Genomic DNA, 21,803 nt, shown 5'->3' on the forward strand with positions numbered 1-21,803 from the left:
CTTAATCGCATTTAAGGCTGGCCAGAACAAGTTCTGGCAGGGCATCAGGTCAGGAGTTACTTTGTGTGGCTGCTGCCTGAAACTATCTGAGGCTTGTGCTTAAAGGGACCTCACCTGGACAGCTGGTTCTCAGGTTTCCCTGCTTGCTTGCCTACCTTGCTGAGGGACAGCAAAGCATTTTTTTCTCTGTGTGCTCTGGTTGCCCTCACTCGGGACACCATAGTACTCTGCAACATGCCCTGGGCACTCTGGTGCTTCTCTTGGACCCAGAGCTGCAAGCATGGCTGCACTGTCTACAGGCCGCCATCCGGGAGGTCCATTGGGGGGGGGGGCGGATGGGGGAGGCTGTCAGTGTCCAGGAGGCCCTGCGGGAGAGCTTCCACCCTGAGAAGCACTAACAGTCTCCCTGATCTGCCCCACTGGGGGCTTGTGCCTCATTCCTCCCTCACGTCTTTCCACTTACTCCTCTCTAACCCCCCTTCCTGATATAAAATAAAATACACGCATTTTCATGAACACAAACTGTCTTTATTTAACAAAACTGGATGGGAGGGAATGAAACACTGGTGAGACTGGGGAAAAGAGGCGGGAGAAGGGAGAAGAGAGAATGGGAGAGGGAAGGGGATATCTGGGAGGAGGGAGCTGGAAGGGGGAATCAAGGGGAAGAAGGGGGAGAGGAAGCTCAGGGCTCAGGGTTGGGGGTCTCACCGGGCCAACTGTCTCCCAGCACCACGGGTGCGGGAGCATTGACATCCCTGGGGGGATGGGGAGGGGATGGAGGGTGGGAAGGGTGTGGAGAAAGAAGCAGAAGTGGGAGAAGGAGCGGTAGCTGGGGAGGCAGCAGGCAACAATCTGTGCACCAAGATCTGTAAGTGGTCGCAGATGGCCCTGGGCAAGCTGCTCCCGCCGGAGCTGCAGGTCTTCTTGCACTCGGTGCTGGAGGGTGCAATGCAGGGCTTGCAATGCCCCCAAGTGCTCCTGCTGGTACCCCTCCACTTCACGGATGGTCCTGCAGTGCCCTCGGGTGCGGAAGGATGTCCCAGGTGGGGTGGTGCACCCTGCATGCGCAGCAGGTGCGGCTGTGGAGAAACAAGAGAAGTGGTCAGTTATCCCTGGGGACACAGTGGTTGAAGCCCAGCCCCCATCTGCAAGATGAGGATGACCGTGCCCTGCACCATCAGAGCCGATATGCTTGCACAGAGGCCACGTTCGGAATGTCCTGCTAGCCCCAGGAGTGGGAGCTTCCCTGAGACCACACCCATGCCCCTGTGCTGTATATAGTGTGTGTGGGGGGAAGGGGTGGGAAGAGATGTCCCCTGCCTCTGTGTAGAGGGGCCTTGTAGAGGGAGGGCGTCCTGCTGTGTCCTACCCCAGGGTCAGGAGCATGTCATGTCTCTTCACACACACGTGTGGCAAACAGGGTAAGGCCCATGTGTGGCAGCCAGCTGGGGCCATATGCCCAGGGGTGGTGCGTGCACAGGTTGCTGCGTGATCCATGGACAGCAAGGCCCACACGTGCAGTCTCTGGTTTCCCTTCCTCCTGCATAAGGGGACAGTGATAGCACTCATCTGTTGTTGCCTCCCTGGCCTTGGATGACACCGGCAACAGGTCCACTGGGGCAGCTCGGGGGAAGAGGAAACCATGCTCAGCATGCTCCATCTGGTCTGCTGCAGCTCCTGGCCCTCCTCCTCCTCGATGCCTTGGTCAGGGCCCTCTGCCCCAGGGTTGATGACCACCTGGGAGGCACCGACCATCCCGCCCCCCAGGATACAGTCCAGGGCATCGAAATAGGGGCAGCTTGGTGTGTCTGCCCTTGGTTGGGAGCTGCCCCCTGTGGCCCTGGCATAGGCCTGCCAAAGCTCTTTTATTTTCATCCGCACCTGCTCCTGGGTGCGGATGTGGTGTTTGCTAGCCATGCTGGCAGCTATCCTGCCATAGACAGATGCATTCCTTCATCTAGTGCAGAGATCATGGATGTCAGGGGCATCCCCCTAAACCTGAAGGAGGTCCATGATCTCCATCCTGGACCAGGAATGCACCTGCCTTTCCCAGTCCCTGGCAGGTTCCTGGGAGCTGGGGGACTGGTCCTGGGGAGTGGTGGAGGGCTGGCTGACAGTGGCTTGCTGGCTCATGTTGGGGCCACAGGGTCAGGGGCAGTGAATACTGGCTGTGGGCTGGCAGGCCTAGAGCTGGCAGGCCTGGAGCTGTCACAGATACTGTGGCCAGACTCTACCCCTTTAAGAGCTCCGGGGAGCGGGGGAGGGAAAGGAGTTTTCTTGGTTGAGGCCAGAGTGGCCAGCAGGGCACCCTGGGAAAGGCTGGAGGCCCCCTATTTCGAAATAAGTGTCTACACAGCGCTTATTTTGAAATAGCAATTTTGAAACTGGCGCTATTCCTCACGGAATGAAGTTTACCAATTTCGAAATTAGCACTCCACTATTTTGAACTAATTTCGAAATAGTGGTTGGCTTGTGTAGACGCTAGTAAAGTTATTTCGAAATAATGGCTGTTATTTGAAATAACTCTGCTGCGTAGACGTACCCTTACAGACTAACTTGGCTACCCCTCTGAAGCTACTGCTAATAGTTGAGATAATAAACTCTGAGATTATACTGCAAAAAGGAAGATCTGTTTGTTTGTTTTTAAATGAAAGCTGTGAAACTGCAGAACCCAAGAAAAAAGCCAATGGAAATACATGGGAAGACTTTGGGAATCCATGATTTTTCTGCCTGCCCATGTGCCTACTGTACCATGCCCTGGCCTTTTAATGAATGTCTAATTTACAGAAGGCATGTGTTCAATCTTGGGGGAAGAGAGAGACAAAATACAATCTTTTAGCTCATCCCTGTATGCCCTATGGCTATGGCAGTAGCTATTAACAAGAAACTCTAATTTAAAAGAGAAAATAGGAATCTGCTCTTCTCAGCAGTGTTCCCTCTAACCCAGTGGTGTTCCACAGGGTTCCGCAAAGTGAAAATAAGTGTTCCGCGAGAAAATTCTATTACAACAACATTTAGGATTTAAAAAATAGTAATTAATATTTAAGCATTTATGAATTTTATTGAAAAGAATTTTCATTTGTGTTTGCCACGATAAGTATTCTTGTGTAATGCCAGCTTAGCCAGAGAGCGGGGACAATAATGTCACTACTCAGCGCTGTGTGTAGTCAGTCACAGGTGCAATCGCTTGTTATATGCCACTGTAAATCCCCATACTCACGCTCAGGGAGCATGGATCACGTGAATGCCGCGCCAGATATGCAAATCCAACTTTCCAGTATTAAACCAAATATAAAAAGAATTTGCCAAGAAAAGAAGAAAAACCACTCTTCACATTGAAAACTGCCACTATAATGCATATTAGTTTTTGAACTTTATTTTTTGTACACATTAAATGTGATTTTTGTTTTTAAATATGTGCAATTAAACTAAATGTTGAGCTCATGACCTTGTTTAGCATTTGTTTATTATTATCCTTGTGGTCTGCTTTTTCAGCTCCATATATAAGACTTTTGTTAGGGGTTCTGCAAAATTCTTTCAAGTTTAAAAGGGTTCCATGGCTAAATAAAATTGGGAAACACTGCTCTAACCTGTGCAGCAGCACAGCTTCAGGGAGGATTAATCAGTCCCACCCAGTCAGCTCCCTGTATGGAGCCCTGAGCCTCTGACTGGGTGGGGCTGATTAATCACCTGTGAAGCTGTGCTGCTGCACAGGTAAGAGGGAACACTGCTTCTCAGGGTATTAAAAAAACAAATGTACCATTGAATATGAACTCCCAGTTATTGATTCAGGCTATGGCAAGTCTACTGGTAGGAAATAGAGCAACAGTAGTAAAGATTCAGCTTCAAAGCAGGTGTGTGTGTGAGGAGGGAGGGGGAGGGGCAGGAGAAGAGGCGCATTAAAGCCAGTCAGTCAAGGGGGCTATGTGCCTCAGCAACAGTTACAGCGGTGCTCCATAGTGGATATAGAAAAGAAGACAGCTGGAAATGGTAGAGCTACACAGACAAAGCTCAGCATCTGAATTGGACTTCCAGGCAGACAGCTAGTGTTGTGATAATTTTCTAAAGATCTATAGATATTGCTAATAATTTAGTAAATGTTTTAAAATTTGCATTGAACATTCACAATGTGCTCCATGTTGTTTGGTGCCTTAGCTCTGCCCTCACTTAACCCTTACAAGTGTAATGCGCTTCCTTACACTTGTGTTTAAGTGACACATAATAAATGTTCTGTACCTTTTACCATCCATTTCCTATAAAGATTACCACAAAGTATCTTAAACTTACAAAACAGAACGATCACCCAGCTAAAAGGGCTGAGAGCACATAAAAAGTTACTATCTCAAGGAAGCAAAATTATCCATGTTATCCTCTTTCTGAAACAAAGAACTGTTTCCCTGCCCGCCCCTCAAAAACCCAGCCCCAACAACAAAAAACTAGAGGCATAAGTTAGAAGTGATTGTAGACAACTTTAAGGTACAGGTTAATCCTGGGCTTATTTTCATATACATATCAAATAAAAAATTACATGGCTACACAAACATCCTCCCTTTCCTCATCAGCCACTTATGCCTTTTTCTGAAGAATATTAACATTACATAGCTCTGAAATGAGACAAGTTTGACATCCTTTAAGGAAGCCCTAAGATATACTGGCAAATATCACACACATACTAAAGCTGAGTTCATTAAAATAATCCATTAGAGAAACAGCATTCAAATAGGCTAGAAAAAGTGCTTCTGATCCCTCAGTCATGTGTGAGCACTGACAGCAAAGGTATCAGAAAGAAGAGATAATACAGATCTCTACACCAGTTACTATTAATGACAAATTTCTGGATAGAAATCATATTGCATTCTTTGTCTATACCAAAGAAAACTGTAATTCTCAGTCCTCTCTCAAAACAGAGAAAAATTGTTCACCTTTGTTTTCAAACTGACAGTATATTAATTTATCATTAACATCGTATACTTAGAAAACAGTAATAAACTGGCAATAAACATGAATGTAGAGATCCATATGTTGGAGTATTCATTATACCCAACCAAATAATTATAACTAAAATATTTACAAACTATGATGGATCACTTTTCCAGGATTACCCACAAGATCAGGGCAGGGCAAGATGCAGCCCCGAGGCTAGATGCAGCCTGCCTAACACTTGGATCCTGCCCATGGACTGCATCTGACCACTTTCTATTTATATCCTGCTGCCTGTGCCACCAAATTTCCAGGAAGTGGCTCTGGGGTATGGCACTATCCCACCAGGGGTCAGAGCAGCGAGCCCTTTAAATAGTCGCAGCAACCCCATGTGACTATCAGGCACTGTGGTACCAGTGGGGTGGTGTTTATAATTCAAAGCCTCTGGCCCCAGACAACTCTGAAGGGAGGCTAGCCCCTTACCCTGCCCCTTCTTGTGGTGTAGCCAGCCCATGACCACATACCAAAATTCATTAAGTGGGCCCCCCTGCGAAAATTATTGCTCGCCCCTGCACAAGATCATAGTCCACTTTATAATGCAGATTCTATCACAATGCTTTCTCAAGTTCATTTCACACACACAAAGGCTTTTATTTACCTATTATCTTTTCAAATGATTGTGTTGTTTGCAACAGAAGGAACAAGAAGAATTATTATTAATGAATGATATTTAAAAATTGAGATTGCAGTAATCGTTAAAGACCACAGCCATGATTTACTTGATTCAATTATGATGGCATTTAAAATAAAAAATCAGATAGTCAGCATATATGGCCGATTATATTGAGATCAGTGGGTGTTTGCTAGAGTAAAGATTATATAAGAATCTAGCCTCAGTGTAGGAAGAAGAGGTCTAGGGGGTACTACAGCACCTCTCCAAATTTTGCACCCTGCACTGGAGTCCCAGCTGCCAGTCCATACCTGGGGGCTCTGATGCCTACCAGAGTCCTGGCTGCCAGCCCCGCTGCCATTGAGGGGTCCTAGATACTCTGCTGCAGACCCCAATACCCAGACAGTAGGCCCCACACTCAAGGCTCCTCATCTTCCCCCAGGTATGGTGCTGACCTGGGGCAGTGAGGGGTGTGGACAGAGTAAAGTGGGGGTGGGGTGGAACACTCCCACCATAAAAAGTGCTTCAGTGCCACTGGAATCAAGGAAGGCTCACAGGAGTTACAGGTTGTACCTCCCTTAACTGGGACTCCCTGGTCCGGCAACATCTGTGGTCCAGCATGACCACGGATGTTCCTGGACCACAGAGCCCAGGAACAGGGAGGTCTGGTAGCTAGATAGGAGTGCCATAGGGGGCACCAGTAACTAAGCTTGGAGCCCAGTTTGTGTGTGTGCACGCCTGAGTGGAAGGGGGGGCTGGGGAGGGACTGGCGGCACAGGGAGGAGCTCTGGCCCCGGCCTCAGCGTCAGCCAGGGAGCTCCAGCCCTGCCATGGAGCTCTGGCTCTCTGCCCCAGCCCTGGCTGCACAGCTCCAGCCGCAGCCGTGGAGCCAGGCAGCTGCGAGCTTCTGCCCTGAGTGTAGAACTCTAGCCCCAGCTATGGAGCCAGGTGGCTGGGGAGCTCTGCCCTGGTTGTGAAGGTTGGCACTCTGGCCCCAGCAGCAGCAGGGCTGATCGCATCTAGAGAGCCCTAGGGAGTAGGGGCAGCAGAGGGAACAGGGTGAAGCCCTAATGTCAGCACGGGGCAAGCGGTGAGGGACCTTCCCTGGTCCAGCAAATCCCCTCTTTTGGGACCAGTTAGGTCCTGAGGGTGCTGGATCAGCGAGGTCCCATCTGTATTCCATTTCCTTAACGGATTCCCTAACCCTTTCAAATCCTTTAGAGCAAAGATATGGAAGTAAACGTAAAGAATTGAAAACATCTTGTGATAGGATAAAAGGGGAAGATTTCTTTATGCCTCCTATATTCTAGACAGAATTGCAGAAAGTGCCTATCCTAAACTGTCTGACTTATTGTTCATTGGTTTGAGCCAACCTACCAAATTACAGTCTGGTGCTAGATGTGATCAGGGACCACCTGAAAACCATGAATTAGTTTATTTTGGTATCCAGGCATGTTGTGGAATCAGTTGCCTCTTGCATTGGAAATTAGGTGAATCCAGGGTTAGAGTGTTTGGAATTTTATTGTGAGGAAAAAAGAATCAGCAGCTCTGAAGCATTAGCTGCTCTTTCCCCATTAAATAGTGGGCATGGATCAGGATAACCAGTGACATCAGTCTCATAAAATAGCAATAGTTCATGCTAAAATGATGCCTGTCACAGAATACATGATCCAGAGATGGCAGTAAGTGGGGAAGCCAGTGCACGGGGAAGGCAATTTAATAGACAAGCAAAGGACCCACAAGGTCATGCAAAAAGGATGCAAAAGTTCCTTTAACCATGCACAGCCTTTCTGGAAAAAAATCCTTCACAGAAGCAATTACTCTATGTGTAGAATAGCTATCTCCATACTTAATTATTCTGGAAGAAGCTCTTTGCAGTAGAGCAGTGCTATTAATGGATGTTGTAATCATTATGCTTTCCCTCCTTACATTCTCAGGGATTGGGAAGAGAGACAGAGACACAAGACATAGGAATCTGCATTTATACTGAAATGAAAAACCTGTAGAGTATTCAATGCAAAAGAATTAATTGTTGGCCTGTTTCTGTGCAAACTGATCTCTGACCGGAGATCTTCCCTGCCACACTTAACCTGAACTAGAACAAAGGAATAAAGCAGTCGCTGGAAGCAAGCACTTTGTATTTTGGGGGAGTGGGAAAATATATCCAGTCATTCTTGAGCTTTAAACACTACAAAACCCCACAGCGCAGAATAGCTCCTCTTCTAAAATGATTCTCCTATAGCACTCCAAAACCACTGTTAGATTGCAAATCAGGTGAGGTAAATGAAGGGTAAACAACAATAGATATGAAGTAGATAAGTAATTTATCTTGTTTTGAGGCAGCCTTCATCCTACTGAAAAGACTGAGCTGAGGATGGGTTATTGAGGAAATGTCCATAACTCAAGCAGCTGAAGTGCTCAAAGCCAAATGCAACTAATTACCTCAGGCACAACTCAGCATATCCACAGCACTATCATCCCATCAGAGACTGACAGGACAATGGAGCAAAGAGAATCCAATAAATTGTATTTGCTATTGTCAAACACAAGTTATTGGGTTCAATGTAGGAGTGACTGGTTTAAATTCTCGGGCTTGTGTTATATAGAACATTTGACTAGATGATCTAATGGTCACTTCTGGCTTTAGAATCAATAAATCTATGACGCCTTCCACGCACAATCTAAATCATGGGTTCCCAAACTGGGGGTCATGAAGAAATTCCAGGGGGGCCATGAGGCGACCCAGTCTCCCCCCCCTCCATCAAGTTTTGCTGCCCTGTTCAGTTCTTTTTTTTTTAATACTCAACAAGTTTTGCTGCTATTTGGGGAAGGGGGGGGCGTGAGGGTTTTTCAAAAATCAAAAAGGGGGGCGTGATGCCAAAAAGATTGGGAACAACTGATCTAAATGAACATTTAGAAGATGAAGGAGTAGGTGGCTCCGGGCTAGAACTGGAAGAAAACATTTTGTCTAAAACCTGTTTTTTAATTAATACCTTTTCAATGGGATGAAACATCTTCACAGACATTTTTCAATTTTTTTCAAAAACTTTTCTTTCATTTCAGTGGGGGAAATAACACTTTTTCTGAGTGTAAACAAAAAGTGGGAAAAGTTTTTTTAAGTGTTTTCTCTCTCCAAATAAAACTTTTCAAAAATAATAAAAAATGCACACAATTTTTACTAACATTTTTAATAAAATTAAAACTTTATTTCCTTCAAAATATCTGAGAAATACATTGTTTTGACCATCTCTCTATTCCAGGCAAGTATCTAGAATGATTAAATAATACACATTTGTTATCCCAAAAGCTATGCAGTAAAGAGATGCTCATCTTTTCTGTAAATCAACTACCTTTTATTCAATATTAAAGATAGCAAAAAAATTCAAGTGTCTTCTCAAAAAGAGCATGTGGATCCCTTACTTGTTTTAAAATGGATTTCACATAGCCTCAAGTAGTCTGAGTTCATATGAAAACCTAATGTGGTATAGCTACCTGTATAGTAGCTAAAGTTTCATAGTTTCATAGACCTTAAGGTCAGAAGGGACCATTATGATCATCTAGTCTGACCCCCTGCACAGTGCAGGCCACAGAATCTCACCCACCCCTCTTAGAATAATCCTCTCACCTATGTCTCAGATATTGAAGCCTTCAAATACTTTGAAGGCCCCAAGATGCAGAGAATCCTCCAGCTGTCATCTGTGCCCCATGCTACAGAGGAAGGCGAAAAACCTCCAGGGTCTCTGCCAATCTACCCTGGAGGAAAATTCCTTCCCAACCCCAAATTTGGCGATCAGCTAAACCCTGAGCATGTGGGCAAGACTCACCAGCCAGACACCCAGAAAGTTCTCTAGAGTAACTCTTATCATCCCTCCATTGACCTATTTCCCACTGATAATGAATGGTCAATTAGTTACCAAGATCATGTTCTCAAACCATCCCCTTATCATAGAATCATAGAACTGGAAGAGACATCAGAAGGCCATCAAGTCCAGCCCCCTGCTCTAGGCAGGAGCAATCCCATCTAAATCAACCCGGCCAGGGCTTTGTCAAGCTGGGACTTAAACACCTCTAGGGATGGAGACTCCACTACTTCCCTAGGTAACCCATTCCAGTGCTTCACTACCCTCCTAGTGAAATAGTTTTTCCTAATATCCAACCTGGACCTCTCCCACCATAACTTGAGACCATTGCTCCTTGTTCTGCCTTCTGTCACTACTGAGAACAGCCTCTCTCCATCCTCTTTGGAACCTCCCTTCAGGAAGTTGAAGGCTGCTATCATATCCCCCCTCACTCTTCGCTTCTCCAGACTAAACAGACCCAACTCCCTCAGCCTCTCCTCATAGATCATATGCTCCAGCCCCCTAATCATTTTGGTTGCCCTCCACTGGACCCTCTCCAGTACGTCCACATCCTTTTTGTAGTGGGGGGCCCAGAACTGGACACAATACTCCAGTGGCCTCACCAATGCCGAATAAAGGGGAATAATGACATCTCTGGATCTGCTGGCAATGCTCCTCTTAATGCAACCTAATATGCCATTAGCCTTCTTGGCTACAAAGGCACACTGTTGACTCATATCCAGCTTCTCATCCACTGTAACCCCCTGGTCCTTTTCTGCAGAACTACTACTTAACTGGTTGGTCCCCAGCTTGTAACTATGTTTGGGATTCTTCTGTCCCAAGTGCAGTACTCTATACTTGTCCTTGTTGAACCTCATCAGATTTCTTGTGGCCCAATCCTCCAATTTGTCTATGTCACTCTGGACCCTATCTCTGCCCTCCAGAGTATCTACCTCTCCCCCTAGCTTAGTGTCATCTGCAAACTTGCTGAGGGTGCAATCCATCCCCTCATCCAGGTCATTAATAAAGATATTAAACAAAACCGGTCCTAGAACTGAACCTTGGGGCACTCCGCTAGAAACCGACCGCCATCCTGACATCGAGCTGTTGATCAATACCTGCTGGACCCGGCCTTCTAGCCATCTTTCTAGCCATCTTACCGTCCATTTATCCAATCCACATTCCCTTAACTTGCTGGCAAGAATATTGTGGGAGACCGTATCAAAAGCCTTGCTAAAGTCAATGTATATAACATCCGCTGACTTTCCCATGTCCACCAAGCCAGTTACCTCATCATAGAAGCTAATCAGATTGGTCAGGCACGACTTGCCCTTTGTGAATCCATTCTGACTATTCTTAATCACTTTCCTCTCATCCAAGTGTCTCAAAATGGATTCCTTAAGGATCCCTTCCATGATTTATCCAGGAACCGAGGTAAGACTCACCGGCCTATAGTTCCCAGGATCGTCCTTCTTCCCTTTTTTGAAGATGGGCACTACATTTGCCTTTTTCCAATCATCCAGGATTTCTCCCAATGTCCACGACTTTTCAAAGATAAAGGCCAAAGGCTCCTCAATGACAGTTGCCAACTCCCTCAGTACCCTCGGATGCATTAAGTCCAGACCCATGGATTTGTGTACGTTTAGCTTTTCTAAGTAGTTCCTAACCTGTTCTTTACCCACCACGGGCTGTCCATCTTCATCCCATCTTGCATCACTTAGCGCAGAAGTCCAGGAGCCGACCTTGTCCGTGAATACAGAGGCAAAGAACGCGTTGAGTACTTCAGCTTTCCCCACATCATCTGTCACAAGGTTACCTCCTTCATCTATTAGGGGCTACACACCCTCTCTGATCACCTTCTTCTTGTTAAAATTCCTGTAGAAACCTTTCTTGTTATCCTTTACATCCTTAGCCAGTCGCAATTCCATTTGCGCTTTTGCCTTCCTGATAACCCCCTGGCATTCTCGAGCTATACATTTAAACTCCTCCCTGGTTATTTGTCCAAGTTTCCACTTTTTGTAAGCTTCCTTTTTGTGCTTAAATTCACCAAGGATTTCCCCTGTAAGCCAATCCGGTCTCCTACCATGTTTGCCTCTCTTGCTACGTGTTGGGATGGTTTCTTTCTGTGCCTTCAATAAGGCTTCTTTAAAATACTGCCAGCTGTCCTGGGCTCCTTTCCCCTTCATGTTAGCATCCCATGGGATTCTGCCCATCAGATCTCTGAGGGAGGCAAAATCTGCTTTTCTGAAGTCCAAGGTGTGTATTTTACTACTCTCTTTTCTTCCTTTGGTCAGGATCCTGAAATGTACCATCTCATGATCACTGCTTCCCAGGTTGTCACCCACCTCTCCTTCCCCTATTAGTTTCTCCCTGTTTGTGAGCAGAAGGTCAAGCTGCGCACGGCCCCTGGTCGGATCCTTCAGCACTTGTGTCAAGAAGTTTTCCCCAACACTCTCCAAAAACTTCCTGGATTGCCTGTGTACTGCCGTATTGGTTTCCCAACAGGTGTCAGGGTGATTAAAGTCCCCCACGAGAACCAGGGCCTGCGATCTGGCAGCTTCGCTCAATTGTCCAAAGAAAACCTCATCTACCTCATCCACCTGATTCGGTGGCCTGTAGCAGACACCAACCACAACATCACTGCTGTTGTTTGCTCCTTTAAACTTAACACATAGACTCTCAACAGGTTTTTCTCCCTCTTTATACTGGAATTCAGAGCAATCGTAGTGCTCTCTTACATATAGTGCAACTCCTCCTCCTCTTCTCCCCTGCCTGTTCTTCCTGAACAGTCTATACCCTTCCATGACAGCGCTCCAGTCATGGGAGTCATCCCACCAAGTCTCTGTTATCCCAATTAAGTCATATTTCTTGGACTGGGCCAGAACCTCCAGTTCTTCCTGTTTGTTGCCCAGGCTTCTCGCATTAGTGTACAGTCTGTCTCTTGTCTATCTCCATCCAGAATATATGGGATATACATTTATACAGACCTGCACATCTTTGCTTGAGTGGAAGTGACAAAAAACTGTCTTCTTCTAACTATTCTGACTTATGACTCCTTCCACTGTAATTAACACTGATTTGAAAATAAAGAAGACTAAATTTGTCTCAGAGATATGAAATGGTTAAGTTGAAAGGGTCTCCTCACTGCTTCCGAACATAAGAATGGCCATACTGGGTCAGACCAAAGGTCTATCTAGCCCAGTATTTTGTCATCTGATAGTGGGCAACACCAGATTTCCAAGAGGGAATGAACAGAACAGGTAATCATCAGCTTCAGCAGTGAGATTGCAACTTCTCCCTACCTGCAGTATTTCAACTCAGTTTTTTCATGATTGGGATATAGTATTCATCTTTCAGAGAGACCAGCTGTGCCAGAGAGATTGGGGAGAAAGGATGTTAAACAGCTGACATCTGTGAATGAGTCAGTGTACTGGTTAAAAAAAAGGAAGTCTTCTGGTTAAAAAAAAAAAAGTTTCTAGTCTAAGGTATATCTGGGTTTTTTTCCTGCCTATTCAAGGATGCCCTTTTCTTTCTCGCTAAGTATTGAAGTATCTTGACCAATTTCTAATATTAACTGACCACACGATGCAGAATGATGTACTTTGATTGCTGGTGAGTCACGCACCTTGGCAAGGGTGATAGCATGTGGTTTTGATGATCTGTGGCCTAAAGGAGAAAATCTGCTAACTGGAAAAGATTCTTCTGGAGCATAAGATGCTTTATAAAGATTAAAGAATACATTTACATGCCTCATTGACTCTCCGTCTCTTTTCAAATCTCATCTGAAAACATCTCTTTTCTTCTTCAGCTATGCCTCCTAATTTCCCACTCCCTCACATATTATTTATTATTTCACCCTACAGCAGTATTATTTAATCGTAAAGAAATGTAAGATGCAGTCTGAATGAAAGAAGCTATACACGATAAAGTCATATTGTATATATTACTCTAAGATGTTATGTTAGTCATACATGGAGTATCATATTACTCTAAGATAAGGTTAGATATGATCATGTAATATGTGCATCAAATCTTACTGTTTAGTTTGATGCATATTGTTTTCTATTAATAAATGACTGACTTCATATGGGCTTGTGTTGTCTGGGAGGGTGCTGGCTAGTGCAAGATGCACATTTCTGCGGGAAAAGTCTGTGACTGGAAGTTTGCTGGTGTTGCCCTGTAATGTAAGTTATGTGTGGCTGGCTATAGCATTTATATAATACTGCTGGAGTTGATGCTCTCCCAGTAAAGCAGGGTGAAGAAATAAGGAGACATCCCTGAATAATGTCACAGAAGGTCTATTGCTGGATTTCTCAATCAATCCCTTGGCTGTCTTTACTGATAACTCTGCCATCCCATTGTTTTGTGGGTACACTGGCTTTTATTTTTCCCTGAGGGTGCTCCACCCTCGTTCCACTCCTGTCTGTCTAACCCGCTTTTACATATCTTTAGTGATGGAGATTCCACAATCTCCCTAGGCAAGTTATTTCAGTGTTTAACCACCCTGACACTTAGGATGTTTTTCCTAATGTCCAACCTAAACCTCTCTTGCCGCAGCTTAAGCCCATTGTTTCTTGTCCTATCCTCAGAGGACAAGGAGAACAATTTTTCCCGCTCCTCCCTGTAATGCCCTTTTAGATACCTGAAAACCGCTACCATGTCCCCTCTCAGTTTTCTTTTCAAAACTAAACAAGCCCAATTCCTTCAGCCTTGCCTCATAGCTCATGTTTTCTAGATCTTTAATCATTTTTGTTGCTCTTTTCTGTACCTTCTCCAATTTTTCTTAAAATGAGGTGCCCAGAACTGGACACAATGCTTCAATTCAGGCTAACCAGTACAGAGTAGAGCAGAAGAATGACTTTTCGTGTCTTGCTCACAACACTCCTGTTAATGTAGCCCAAAATCAGGTTTGTTTTTTTAGCAACAATGTCAGACTGTTGACTCATATTTAGCTTGTGGTCCACTATGACCCCTAGATCCCTTTCTGCAGTACTCCTCCTTAGACAGTCGCTTCCCATTCTGTATGCGAAACACATTGTTCCTTCCTAAATAGAGTACTTTGCATTTGTCCTTATTAAACTAGCTCAACACACACGTTGGGTTCTGTTTCTAAATTGTGCTTGCTTTATAAGTGTCCATCTCCTTAAAAGATGTCTTTATATTCTGTTAGAATGCTAGTCAAGGCCAGGTGACTGTTCTCCCTCCTCACTCACACTGAGAATATTCTGGTTCTGTGCATGGCTTTCTCTGCCCTGCCGCCTAGCAGAGGGTTGTACTCCTATGTGTCAGTTACTACAAACTCCAAATAGTGATGTGTCTCCAAATGGTGTGTGGGTTTTTTTTAAAAATCAGTAGCCTTCTTTTGCCCACTAGCTTCAGAATGGTACATCATCAGCACCTGATCACATTTCTCCAACTGAATACAGCTGTTTATCGGGGTTACTGTGATTCCATGACAGCTGATTCTACATAACTGTAGATAGATAACTGGATCTATCTACATTAGATAACCGGATTATCTATTTTGATAATCCAGTTGAAATCAAATTAGTTATGTAACTAATATCATAGTTACAAATATGGAATTAGTACAGCTAGCAGCCACCTTCTGTAGTATGTGTATATTGAGACCCTATGGTTCTACTGAAGTCACCCTGTAGTTTTCCTTCTCTTCCTTGTAAGTCTCTACATTCCCACCAATCTCTGTAGGTCCTACTGCTTCTTTCTTCCTGTCATAGGTTCAAGCATTAGGACATGAAGTGGTTCGATCTCCCACACTGTTTACACAGCTGTACATAGGCTGAAGATTTTTCTTTCTGCCTTTCCTGTTGCTTTCCATTCAGCATTCTGGCTATGTCTACACTACAGAGTTTTGTCGGGAAAACGGCCATTTTTCCAACAAAACTTGAGGAACATCCACACTGCAATTACGTTCTTCCACAAGAAAATTGAAAGAACAGAGGGGTTTTTCCAACATTGGTAATCCTCATTCTACGAGGAAGAAGCCTTTTTCCGAAAGAGCTCTTTAGCAAAAAGCTGTGTGTGGATGGGGAAGAAGGAGTTCGTTAAGAAGAAGCGGGAAGAGGAAAAAGCACAGGTGCTTGCTAAATATACAAGGCAAAGATATACACACAATTATTCATCTGAGTGTGTAAACTGAGAACACTGGCTTCCGAACAAAATATGAAGGGTCTATCAAGTGCAACACAGGAAACTACAAAGTAAAGGTGTAACTCCAGATGGTATAAACAACAAATATTCAGTCCTGTTAAATTATGATCCCAAGGCATGACACCAAAATCTGTTTGCTTTATAAACATTGTGCCATAAATAAGGATTTATTCTGGAGATTCTCTCTCAACCCCTTGCTGTTACTGCAGCCATTTCAGCATCTTTCTCTGCTGATGCTGATATTGCTGCTGGGTGACTTACTGTTGCTTCTACATCTGCTGCTAGCATATCAGGAGACAGGGTGAATGAAATGCTACAGATTGTTTCCTCTGCTTCCAAGAGGAGAAAAGAAAAGCGATGGCAGGGAAATACAGAAAGGGTGCTTAGAACAGAAAATGACCACGCATTACAGCCTCATTTGGGCCCCAGTTAAGCAAGGTGTTTAAAGTTAGCCAGGTGTAAGAACTTTGCTGAGCAGGGGTCTTGTATGACAGGCCCACTAACGACAGATGCTGAAAACAAAACAAATGTTTAAAAAAAGCTCAGCTTCCATCAGCTCTTGAGTAAGCTGGGTACATGACATGGCATCACTAACACATTGTAAATAAGTAATTAAGATGCCTAATGTAGCTGAATAACATGAGAAATAGTGGCAATAAAAATTAATTGCAAAATATTTCTGTTCTTCAGAGAAATGCACAGGTATGCAAAAAGGACTTACTGGTATATATTACTGCATTTATGGGAGACTGTATTCATCACAAAGACAGAAAGAACTCTTAGGTAATGAAATTCAACTTGCTGCCAATGCAGATTTGTTTCCTACAATACATTTCCCAGTATTTCGTTACAAGGGCTATGGAAAAGCATATGAAATAGATACTTTATAGACATATGGCCCAGATCCTCAGCTTGTTTGAACTGGCATAGCTCCATTGAAGTCAAAGGATTTATAGCAACTGAAGATCTGGCCTCTGTGTAGTTATAATCATGTAGGGCAGGATTCTGCTACATTTACTCACGATGAGTAGTACTTTACTTCATTAATAGCCCCATAGATTTTGGAGGATTTTTAAATGGGCAGGGTAGATCAACTAATGCTTATTGTGCTAGCTTGGGATTTGGGAGGCCAAAGTTCAATCTCCATCTCCACCCCAGTCTTCCTGGATGGTACCCTGGTTAGTCTCTCCAAGTCTCTGTTCCCCATTTGAGTTAAATGGAGATAATAGGACCACTATTTTGAGCTGCCCAAATATTAGTGATGGTGGTTATATAATTACCTAAAAATGCACAGATTTGACGTCAAAGGGCTACTCATAGAGTAAGGTATTACTCACTGTAAGGGTTAGGGATGTCAACGTGTAGTCATCTATACGATTAACTGACAAGCCTGGGCTTATTGGTTAATATTGTTGACTGTATCAGAGAGGCAGCAAGGGAGGGGGAGAATGGGAGTTGTTGCCCATGAGGAGCTAGCTTAAAAGCTGGTACCCCACGAGCACCAGATCTGCTTGCTCACCTTCACTCGTGTCCTGCTGCCTCTTAGAGAGGCAGCAGCATAGAAGGTGAGTGGGGTGGGGTGACGTAAATATGTGCGGGAAGCCGGCTTTCAGACCAATTCTCTACATGTATCGGCTCCACGGTGCTGCTGCACCTCCTCTCCTGCACTATCAGAGGCAGTAGCACATGGGTGTGGGGGCAAGGAAGGCTGCCATGGAGCAGCCTCTGTCCATGAGGAGCTTGGATCCTCCCACATACAGGGGCTACTGTCACCCAGCACTGATGCCTCTGTATCAGAGGCAGCAGCATACAGCTGCAGGCAGCCAGTCTGTGCAAAAAGCTGGGCTCTCTGTGCGGACTAGCTCCACCTGTCACCTTGCGCTGCTTGCTGCCTTTGATAAAGAGGCAGCAGCACAGGGTGGTAGGGGGCTCTCTGGGAGTGGGGCTGGGAGCACGCTGGCTGCTGCCCTTGTCCCCAGGGACTATTGAATAGTTATGTAACCGACAATATTTTGTGCGGTTACACAACTATTCAATTACTCAATATCTAACATCCCTAGTAAGGGTGCCAGAATCTGCCCACCATGTTCTGTTATGGTTTTTGTGAATATTTTAGTATCTTTCTTATAGATTTTAAAATTACTGTCCATATGTAATATGAACTCAGTGCATATATTTAGCGATAGAAAGGAAAACTTAGCACACTTGCAAAACTGCACAGCTCTGGGGGTGGAACGAGGGTGGAGAAAAGTAAAAGTCAGTGCCTATGCCCCTGGGCACCCACAAAGCAATGGGAAAGCAGAGTTATCAGGAAAGATAGCAAAGAGACTGATTGGTAAATCCAGCAATAGACCATCTGAGACATTATCCAGGGTACAAGCAGTACTGATGGACAGCTATGTCTCCTCAATTCTTCAATGTGGGTGCCTTTCACTCTGCTTTGCTGGAAGAATATCCAACTGCACCAGTCATACCATATGAATGCTATAGCCAGCCACACAACTTACATTATAGGGCAACACCAGCAAACTCCCAGAAATTTGCATCTTGCACTACCCAGGAGCCTCCTGGACAACACTAGCCCAAACGAAGCCAGTCATTTATTAATAGAAAACTATATGCACTGATCTTGTTATCTCAAATGGAGTTTCCCAACCCCTTCAATCCAAATACTCTGCTTTAGATAAAAAAACAAAACAAGTTTATTAAAAACAGAACAATAGATTTTAAGTGACTATAGGTAATGAGGCACGTAAGCCAGAATTGTTTATATGAAGATAAAGGTAAAATGCTACTTACATCTAATTAAGCAAACTAAATGAATACAAAACAAAGATCTCTCTCACCAGGTTTTCCAGCAGTCTTGCTAGATAAACCTTTGTGTGTCAGGATCTCTCAAATTCCCCAGTCCAATGCTGCTTCCTTGGTTCTTCAGGGGTAGTTGGTGCTATGGTAGACATTAGGGAAGAGATGGTTTGGGGAATCTGCCATCTCCGTTTACAGACCTTTCCCTTGGTCAAGAACCATCTCCAGCTGATGTTCAGGAGACACAAAGTCTGCATGACACAAAGTCTGCATAGGAATCTTAAGCTGCTGTTTTGTCAAAAAACAGATTTTTTTGCCCACACACTTTCTTCTTCCACTTAATTATGTGATGGTCCATTTAATTTCTTTAATCCCTGTCTCAGCCATTAGCTAGCATTTTGTTTTTGGAGAACCTGTTTATGACTGCACTCCAGAACATGTTGGAACATGTCTTGGCAACATTATACTGTGGAATCTTAAAGCTCTACATCTAATGTTGCTAAACATTTTATCAGCAAATCATGAGTTTTCAAATGATGCCTTACAAATTTCATACAAAATTTAACTGTCTTGTACAGGGGACAAGCATAGGGGTAGAGACTATGGCACCTTCACAGGCATTAGCCTAGCATGGGATGGATTGCTTGGAGAAACATGGAGGGAACAGCTTGCTGCAGCCAAGTAGGAGTACAATGGCCACAACACAGGAATACTTGAGTGGACCCCAAGATAAGCAGGCAGCCTATTAAAAGAAGAAGCCAAAAACCCAACACTACTACAGGTGATCCAGTCTGGGACTAACTACCAAAATAACCTCACAAAGCAATGGAAAAAAGGCAACAGTCCAAGCTGCAGAGGAGCATAGGTCAGATGAGGTAGCTATAGACTGGAACCAATGTTAAAGAGGACACCAAAGGCAACAGTGGAGTAGAAGCTGATAGCCAGGACAGACAGGGGCTGGAGCCAGGAACAAGAGGACATAAAAAGAGCTTGAACTATTCCTGGCCAGATAAGGGAAAGTCAGACATGAACAATGTACAAGTCCAATTGAATGAAGGCCGCAACAAGGTAGAAGTCAGATCCCCATCAATAGCAATAACACAAACAAAAGCTGGGAGGTCACGAGGCCTTGTAAAGTAAGGGCTGCAATGGTAAGGTGGTAAAGTCCCTGGCCCTAATGCAGGGTATGTACAAATAACCTTTGGACCCAACAAGTCAGCAAATTGTTACCCAAAAGGCAACAAAAATTCTAAAAAGGGAAGATGTAGCAGACTGCATGAAACTTGAAGGGAGGAGCATAGACTGTTAGAAGAGATTGACGGTCTGTATATACATAGTTACAATGCTAATTGCAGATGCATCATCTCTTTACATATTACTCTTAATAAAAATCAGTTTAGTTTCACAATTATGGAATCCTTTAGCATTATTTGCCTAACAGACAATACATGAAACAAGGAGCACAGAGCTTTTTCGGGGTTGTATGTTTTAAATTCTCTAAATGTGCCGAAGGGAAAAATGTAAAACAAGGACTTTGTGGTGAACACCTACAGAGAGCTGGACATGTGAAGACATTCTGGAAACATTAGTATTAAATTTAATATAAATCTACAGAAGCCACTATTATTTCATTATGCATTTTTACACAGTGAAGATCATTTGATTGGTGAAAGAACTAATTTGAGATTCATGCAAATCCTGTGTACACAGTAAAACCCTATCACGTGCTGCCAAAAGAATAACACATTAAAATGAGGAAACACCTTCCCCAGTTTGCATCTATGTATGCAAAGCTGCATGTAAGCATAAAGCAAACCCCTTTAAAATCCCATATATTGTAGATGCTGAAAATAAATCCATGCTAGTGAACATAATTGCATGCTCCAACAGTAAAATATAACTATCAGCTTAGTAAGAAAATAAATATCAACCTAGCTTTAATTTATACTGATGCCACAGAAAATTCTAATTTGACAAATGCCTGCTACAGGATTACAATGTACTTAAAAGGTCTCCAATTTAACATGCACCAGAGAAGTGTGGAAAATTCAGAGCAAACTGACATGTTTGATTTATTCTTCAAAGATCTCTGGCGCTCTGACAACTCATCACAATTAATTCCAAAAGCAAAAGGAGTTTAATAATGTTTGTGTGGGGGAAGAAACAGGTTGATATTTCTGACTACAGAATATTTAAGGTAACTATTTGAGGTGTTTCTTCTCTTTGTTGTGACAGATAAGCAGAACTAACCATCACAAGATGCCTACTCTCACCTTTATTTTTTAAGCCATCAGCAAATTGAAGAGGAGATTACAAAGATTTTTTTCTCCTCCTCTCCATAAACTGAGGAAGCTCCAGGAAACCAGGAGTTGTTCCTCCATATGGTTGGAGCATTGTTACTCCACCCTAGGAGCAGACTCAAACACTCACAGATTCTAAGCTTGTTCACATTGCACAGAACACTCTTAGGCTACGTCTACACTCGTGGTCCCCAACACGGTGCCTGCGGGCGCCATGGCGCCCGCGTGGGCATTTGCATGCGCCCGCCAGGTGCTCGGGGCTGGCCTGGCCCCGGGCACATGGCGCGGCGCTTGCGGGGAGCGTCGGCCCCGGGCGCGCGGCACTTGCGGGGGGGAAGGGGGAAGCGCCGGCCCCGGGCGCGCGGCGCTTGCGGGGGGAGGGGGTGAAGCGCCGGCCCCAGCCCCGAGTGCGCGGCGCTTGCGGGGGGAAGGAAGCGCTGGCCCCGGCCCTGGGCACGCGGCGCTTGCGGGGAGGGGGGCAGGAGCGGCGGCCCCGGGCGCGCGGCTGTGGGGGGGCCGCCCCCAGGCATGCGGCTATGGGGGGGGCGCCCCCGGGCACGCAAGTGTCCCCACCCCCTGGCGCCCGGCGGGCGAACGGCCACGCCCCCTGGCGCCCGACAACCTCAAAAGGTTGGGGACCACTGGTCTACACTGTAGGCTTTTTGCGCAAGAATGGCCATTCTTGAGCAAAAACTTGCAGAGCGTCTACAATACATCTGTTCTTGAGCAAGTAAATTTACAATAAAGCATCAGGACAGATGGCATCTTGCGCAAGAGTTATTCCTCTCCCCATTAGGAATAAGCCCTCTTGCATAAGAGCTCTTGCACAAGACTGCAGTGTGGACAGACAACATGGGTTACTTGTGCAAGAAATCACTATGGCTAAAATGGCCATCCGAGCTTTCTTGCGCAAAAGCACATGGCAGTGTGGACGAGCTCTTTCACAAGTCCTTTTGCATAAGAACTCTTGCTCAAAACAGTTCTTGCACAAGAAGCCTGAAATGTAGACGTAGCCACAGGTTTTTTAATAATGTAGGCAAAATATGTAGGTAGTATGTGGCTTTCTCTTTTCAAATTATTTAGTGTCAGCCTTATCAC

The 21,803-nt window shown here is 44.8% G+C and overlaps 1 protein-coding gene across 2 annotated transcripts in view; it reads right to left on the reverse strand.

Moving 5' to 3' along the window:
• Positions 1–594: 594 nt before the first annotated feature.
• COMMD10 (COMM domain containing 10) overlaps positions 595–21,803 on the reverse strand; it is a 252,315-nt gene continuing 231,106 nt past the window's right edge. The window contains exon 8 of one of the 2 annotated variants that reach the window (XM_075931974.2): positions 595–1,079. In XM_075931974.2, coding sequence (XP_075788089.1) covers positions 998–1,079 — 82 coding nt within the window. In that variant the 3' untranslated portion in view covers positions 595–997. The remainder of the gene's footprint in view (positions 1,080–21,803) is intronic. The other variant, XM_075931972.2, reaches the window with a different exon arrangement.

Source organism: Pelodiscus sinensis, chromosome 6 (assembly GCF_052426305.1).
Source record: "Pelodiscus sinensis isolate ZL-2025 chromosome 6, ASM5242630v1, whole genome shotgun sequence".
Lineage (NCBI taxonomy): Eukaryota > Metazoa > Chordata > Testudines > Trionychidae > Pelodiscus > Pelodiscus sinensis.